This window comes from Cebidichthys violaceus, unplaced genomic scaffold, assembly GCF_023349555.1.
Source record: "Cebidichthys violaceus isolate CVI_PGR_0920_01 unplaced genomic scaffold, fCebVio1.0.p SCAF_33, whole genome shotgun sequence".
NCBI lineage: Eukaryota > Metazoa > Chordata > Actinopteri > Perciformes > Stichaeidae > Cebidichthys > Cebidichthys violaceus.
In genome coordinates this window covers 2,418,384-2,425,820 of record NW_027176517.1, presented here as the reverse complement: position 1 = coordinate 2,425,820, position 7,437 = coordinate 2,418,384, and the positions used below count along the sequence as shown (strand labels likewise).

Genomic DNA, 7,437 nt, shown 5'->3' with positions numbered 1-7,437 from the left:
TACTAGCATTTTATACTAAAGTAAAAGTTATGTTCCCAAAAATATAATTTAATCACGTAAAAGTATATAAAACATTAAAATGTACTGTGAGTAAACGTTTCTGCGTTACATTTAAAAAAAGGAGGGGAAGGGTTATGATGATATAATATATATTTACATTTATATATGTTGTATATGTAGCAGACAGACAGATGACACACAACTTATTATCATTTATATAAATATACAACTGTCCTCCTCACTGTAGGATCAACCAGAGAAGAGACAAACACTCAGACGATTAAACGAGAAAGATCTGCAACAGATACAACTATCTGTGAACACCACAGCGCCCGAAGCTCATGCTACAATCACCGGTAGAATAAAAACATTTAGCATGTTAGCATGTTAGCATGTTAGCCAGACGCAGCGGGGTCACGGACATCCGGGTGTTGCATTGAATCAGTCATTCATTAAGGTAGATGGTTACAGTACGGGAACAATCATGCAACCGTCTGGACCCGAGAGCCCCCACCGAGGGTCCACGCGCGTTCATCCACACATTCACCCACTCATAAAGCCCAACAAGTGCACTCATCAGTGAGGAATATGATGACGTCATAGCTGCTCAAACTGCAGCTCGTGCGCTACAACGTCATCACAGCTGTTTGTACAAACTCCAAACACAACTCAGACAAAGCCTACATACAACACCAAATATCACAACACATACAGCGCCCCCTAGAGACCCACTCGACACATTTATGCCAATAACTCTTTGAAAATTCATTCAATGCTAACACCCGTTAGCTCAGGAGATCGCTAGCAACCTGAGCTATGTTCATCACATCTCGCTACGACACAGCGTCACAGAGTCACGTACGAAACAAAGCCATCATCACAATCCGCATTATCGATCACATCATAAAGCAGCTCCTTACTTTGAGATGTTCCGCAGCAAAAGGTGAATTAATCCGTTCATTGTTACTGTGTATGTGCGCAGTAGACGGCCCTCTGATAGAATGACAGGTCGCGGGTCATTGTGCGCGTGCTCGCTGAAGGGGCGGGGTTATACGGCTCAGCAAATCGGATTTTAGAAATTTGACGCTCGGATAGTTTTTTGATTCTGATTGGCTAACGATTCTGTCAATCAAAGTCACGTTGGGTTGTCTCAACAGAGGAGGTTCTGACGCGACTACGGAAGGTTCATTGGGTCAAATCGACCCATCATAGGCCCCTTAAAAAAGTACACATACTACTACTTTACTACAGTAACAAGGCTACATGTAGCCTGCTCATTTGAATGGTCCCGAGACAATATGATATGATGATGAATGATAATGTGGCTCCATAACTGCTGATTGTGTAAATAAGCAAGCTGAAGTTATGCTACTGTTCACAACTTGTTTCCTCTGTCCCTAAAACGATCAGTTACTGCAGGTTGTAAGAGAAACGAGTAGAACAGTCACTGTGGCTCACATTCATCTCATCTTCACAACAAAGTACCTCTCAAAACAAGCCTACACATGTATACTATTATCATACAAAAGCATCTTTGACCCTCTCATGCCGTGTAACTGAAACAGCTCGGCTGTCTGTAGTTCATTTGAAAGAAACAGCAAACAGATATAAATAGAAAACATAGAACCTCAGCCGCCGATTTCTGTCCCTCGTTGTTTTTCCAGAGCATTCCTGGAGCGACGGATGTGTGTATTTTAAGGTGGACATTTAGCCTAGCTGGTGATTTGGGGCTACTGTGGTTGGCAGAAGTGTGTGTGTGTGTGTGTGTGTGTGTGTGTGTGTGTGTGTGTGTTGCCCCAGGGAATGTTCTACATGTATTTCCTCCGTGGATCCTCAGAGAGTTCACACTGTAATTAAAGTGGCTCCATTTCCTGCGACAGAATATTCCTTTAACTGGTTGCTGCTGGGGTGTCACCCTCAGTGTGTGTGTGTGTGTGTGTGTGTGTGTGTGTCTTTGTTGATGTTACTGGCTGTTTGTGTGTATTTTCTTTGTACTGCCTGGGTACCCATGTGAGTGTGTATATGTCTGTAATGTCTGGTCTGTGTGTGTGTGTGTGTGTGTGTGTGTGTGTGTGTGTGTGTGTGTGTGTGTGAATTGGTGGGAAAGCTGTGGCACTTAACTAGTGTGTGGGTGTAATTGCTCAGTAGTCATTAACTAACACAAACGGCCAGCTACTTATCAGCACTCTGTAGGACACACACACACACACACACCCACACACACACACACACACACACACACACACGCACACATACACACGCACACACACACACACACAGCTAGTTTCTTTTTTAGTTAAACTATTTCTGACATTTTATAGACGACCAACTAATCAATGAATCAACAACATGATGTCAGATTCATGAATAAAGACAATAATCGTTAGTTTAAGCCCTCGATACTAATCGTCTTGAGCCCAAGTGAATCAAAAGTAACAGCGTGGTATTTATAAAGTATGCTCTATTATCTATGTGCCTGTGTTTATGTTCCTCCATCCATCATCCGTACGTTTCCAAGAGCAAGAGAGAGATTCTGGGCCACTCCCAGTTCGTCCACACGCCATTGGCTCACACCAGATCACATGGGGCCTTCTCTCACCCATATATGGAGCTTGTAGGGGCGGGGCAAAAGAGGGAGGCAGGGCGGGATGTGTGAGAAAGGCTCTCCAGAGCTGAGGGAGCAGTGGAGGGTTTCACTCTGTGGGGGGACAGTGGAGGAGGGCGATAGAGCCGGTAGTCCTCCTGATGGGGGTGTGGGGACCTGTTCCTCCTGCAGACTCTGACTTACTGTAGTTTAGTTCCATCACATCGGACCACGCCGCTCGTTGATCAGCTCACTTTAGCTCGTGTAACTCTGTGATGGAAGTTGTCCCTGGAGGAGGCAAAGGGGATCCGTGAATGGACTTGACAGTTTTTGGGAGCTGCTGATTACTGCTGGAGTGAGCGGTGGGTTAGTCCAGTTAGTCTAGTTAGTGAAGAAAAGTTAACGAGCATGTCGGAGGGGTGCAACCTCAAGACCCTGACAGCCGCTCTGTGCTGCTTCTACCACAAGAACTCTGTCATCTCTGCAAAGGTGAGAGGAAGGGGAGAGTGTGTGTGTGTGTGTATGTGTGTGTGTGTGTGTGTGTGTGTGTGTGTGTGTGTGTGTGTGTGTGTGTGTAGGTACTGGCAGTGCATGTTGTGTGTCAGTGTCTTCATGTCAGTGTTTGTGTTTGTACTTGTCTGTTGAATCCTGCAAAGTGCTCATGTGCAGCTTTGTATGCTGCAGTCTTTGCTCATGCCTTTATTTCTGCCTTAGGTGTGTGTGTGTGTGTGTGTGTGTGTGTGTGTGTGTGTGTGTGTGTGTGTGTGTGTGTGTGTGTGTGGTTTCAGTGCATGAATAACGTAACAGTTCGGGGATTTGCTTTCATGCAAGCACACTTTTTTCGGGGCTCCCATTGTCTATTGTTGTCGTTTAAAGGAGACCTCAGGAAGCCGTGCGGTCCTCAGTGAGACATTATTAAAAAGACATTATTAAAAAGACATCCTTAAAAAGACACAGGCTCCACATTGGAGGGTAGAAAACAATTCTAAAGTGCATGGTAACACTTCCAGTCACACTGAATAGTCCTCTTTCCCTCACTCTGTGAGTTGAACACTGGGCTTTTATGACTCGGACCAGACGCTCTCATAAATGACCGACTGTGTGACTGTGTGACTGTGTGTGTGTGTGTGTGTGTGTGTGTGTGTGTGACTGTGTGTGTGTGACTGTGTGTGTGTGTGTGTGTGTGTGTGTGTGTGTGACTGTGTGTGTGTGAGTGTGTGTATGTGTGTGTGTGAGATATATGGCCGGCGTCATCCATAAGTGGTGCCGGCAGACAGACAGACAGACAGACAGACAGACAGACAGACAGGGCAGTGTGTGTGTGATAGTTGTCGACGCAGAGGTAGCGGGACGAGGGCGACGGTCCTCCTGAGGGTGATCGATGACTAACTTGGGGCAGCTTGTCCTCTTCATGACGTCAGTGAAGTGCACGAGTGCCATTACGTTGATTGGACGGAGCGAGCAGCGGTGCAGCTTCGTCCCGCTGGAGATGAGCACGTTTACGTGTCTGAGGTCGGATAAAGGAAAGGCGTGTTAATGCGAGGTGTGACTGCAGGTCACATGATGAGGTCTGTGAGGAAAAACAGGAGATCAGGTGAAACTCTGCACGGATTTTAGATTGGTGGTTTAGTTTCATTTAGATTTCCTTCAGCTTCCACTGCAGCTGCTGCTCCTCATTCACAGTAAATCATTTTAATTCTCACATCACAAAACAGTAATAGAGGAAATGGAAAATAAACTTAAGGCCAACATGGGTGATAAGTCCTTCTTCATAAAGCGTGAATTTAAAACGTTCGACTACGTTCTCCAAGGAAGAGTTTGATTCACGATCAACGCCTGGACTCTTCTCCTCCTCTCACCTCGTATAACTGAGTCACATGACCACAGAACGTCCTCAACATCCACCTCGTCCTCAGTGGAGCCGTCAGTGAGCTGCTTTAAATTCACACCTTTGACTCGTCAATAAACCAACAGACCGATGCTGACATTAGTCCTAATTGGACAACTGTCTAGTGTAGTTTATGCTGATATTGGTTTCTTCACCCAGAGAGGATCTGTTAATCTGGTGTCTTCTTTGATGTGTGATGAGTCGTCTTATCGCCGGGTCCTCTCCGGCTCCACGTTGTCCCTCCAGCGCTGACTTCTGTCTCCTTTATCTCTCTATCTGTGTCTTCCTCATGTCCTTACTTCTGACTCCAAAGAGCCCGGGGTTTTATTCCATTCTGGTCCCCCCCCCCCCTCTTTATTGTCTCCTCCCGTCTGTCTCTTTGGGAGGTTGCCAGTTAATCGCAGAGAGCACGCTTCTCCTTTCTGTGCATCAAAACTAAGTTGTACTTCAATCACGATTGACCCACTTGAGTCCCTGACCGCGGTGCGGGACAGCAGCGCAGGCGGATGATTTGATGCGGTGTGCAGTGTGCGCTGAGCAGCACAGTAAGTAATTGTATGCAACAGATTACACCAAACAAACAGCACAGTACAGGAACAACACAAAACAACCTTCAATCTATTGTTGCAGTAAAAGCGTATATTCATACCTCTGTACAGGGAAAAATGAATTCACTGAGAGCTTGACGGTGTTTTAGCTCTCTGCAAATAATTTACCATATTCTTTCTCTGGATCCAAATCTCAAATGCATCTCTGAACCTAAAGCTGCAGCCTCAGTTCATCTCTTAGGCTCAAGTGTTGCAACAACCGGGTTTGATTCAGCCTCGTTAGACACATAAAGCTAAAGTAAACACCAGATATTAATACACAGCTGCTGTTACAACGGCTCCACTCATTGTGAAGGCTTGAAAAGAAATTTAGAAAATGAAAACCTGGTGCTCAACGTAATACATTTAAATAAGTACTGAATACAACATCAAATCCTAGATGTATGGCAGAGACACACACACACACACACACACACACACACACACACACACAGCTGTGCATCTTAGAGATGTTTCTGATGATGGTCCCAGACACACAGGAAGAAGCCTCCCTCTAGCTGTGAGTAAACAGGAAAGGTGGAGACCTTGTGATCGCGGAGCCAAGATGTCGAGATCCTGAAATCCAGAGATTCAGACTCGTCAGCGTTCATGAAGTAAGAGACAGAAACTGTGCGTATTAATAGAATAAAGACAACGCCAGAGAGCTTCCTCAGGACTGAAAAACATTTCATTCGTGGCTGAAGGTGGAGAGGTGGAGGTTTTCTGCTGAATAATCAAAAGTGTTCCTTTTCTTTGCTCCTGGATGTGTTTTCCTGCTGCACCGCTGACAGTTCTTAAAGCTTCACGTTGAGTTAGTTTGACAGCTGGATGGATTCACACACAGCAGTAGCTGCAAAGAGCGAGACACAGAGAGGAGGGGGAGGGACAGGAAGAGGGAGATAACGAGAAGAGGAAATACCAGATCAACAGCACATTTAATGGTGAGGATGAGGATGATGGCCACCACCTGTCCTGGGAACAAACATGTTTTGGATCCACTTGGTTTTCCGTTAACGTGATTTGAATTGAGCTTGTTCTTGTAAACCGCTACATCTCATCTCATCAGATTACACTAAAAGTGGACATTTCGGACTGTAGGTCAATGGTGTCTTCCAAGAATCTTTCTCTCATCACACTGCAGTACATGAAGGATTTGAGCGAGAACAGGGATTATAACGTGCATGTGTACACATGTGTACACATGTGTGTGTGTGTGTGTGTGTGTGTGTGTGTGTGTGTGTGTGAGATGATGAGGAATCAGAACTATAATGCTAAAAGGTTATTTGTCCTCACTGAACTCAGAGGACAAGCAGCTTACAGAGCCGTCCGCTGCTTCTGATTGGTCCACGCCAGATCGGACTGCACCGTCACAGCAAACAAGAAGACCTGGTTCTGAAGCTGAGCATCGACACGGACGCACACAGAACCGTTCAAGAGTTTAAGGAAGTGAAGGTAGTGAAGGTGGTGAAGGTGGTGAAGGTGGTGAAGGTAGTCAAGGTAGTGAAGGTAGTGAAGGTGGTGAAGGTGGTGAAGGTGGTGAAGGTAGTCAAGGTAGTGAAGGTAGTGAAGGTGGTGAAGGTGGTGAAGGTGGTGAAGGTGGTGAAAGTGGTGAAGGTAGTGAAGGTGGTGAAGGTGGTGAAGGTGATGAAAGTGGTGAAGGTAGTGAAGGTGGTGAGGGTAGTGAAGGTAGTGAAGGTGGTGAAGGTAGTGAAGGTGGTGAAGGTGGTGAAGGTAGTCAAGGTAGTGAAGGTAGTGAAGGTGGTGAAGGTGGTGAAGGTGGTGAAGGTGGTGAAAGTGGTGAAGGTAGTGAAGGTGGTGAAGGTAGTGAAGGTAGTGAAGGTGGTGAAGGTGGTGAAGGTGGTGAAGGTGGTGAAGGTAGTGAAGGTGGTGAAGGTGGTGAAGGTGGTGAAAGTGGTGAAGGTAGTGAAGGTGGTGAAGGTGGTGAAGGTAGTGAAGGTGGTGAAGGTGGTGAAGGTGTCTTAATGGCTCAATCAGGAGGCTTTTTTAACCTTTAAGTACTGAGTGAGGAAGAGGAGGAGGAGTAAGAGAGGAGAGGAGAGAAGGAGGTCCACTGTGCTGCCATGTCGTGGTCCATATGCACAGGGTGGTACAGCATGCATGCAGCTGCTCCCTGAGGATGACATCATATTGCAGGGTCTTATTAAAGGCCAGCCTATAAAAAACACTCTCCATCTCTCCTCTCCTCCTCCTCTCCCTCACTACTTCTATTCCTCCCCCCTTCACTCCTCTACTCTCTCCATCTGTCATCTGTCCCCTTTACATCCCTCCTTCCATACATCCTCGTCTCCTTCCTGCCATGCATCCTCGTTCTCTACAGCACTCGTGGCCGTCGGCTGCAGGTGTAAAAGCATTTTAAT

The 7,437-nt window shown here is 46.2% G+C and overlaps 1 protein-coding gene across 1 annotated transcript in view; it reads left to right on the top strand.

Moving 5' to 3' along the window:
- Nucleotides 1–2,704: 2,704 nt before the first annotated feature.
- Nucleotides 2,705–7,437, top strand: part of bcar3 (BCAR3 adaptor protein, NSP family member) — a 15,069-nt gene continuing 10,336 nt past the window's right edge. The window contains exon 1 of the mRNA XM_068725061.1: nt 2,705–3,073. Within this exon, the coding sequence (XP_068581162.1) occupies nt 2,993–3,073 (81 nt within the window). The 5' untranslated portion in view covers nt 2,705–2,992. The remainder of the gene's footprint in view (nt 3,074–7,437) is intronic.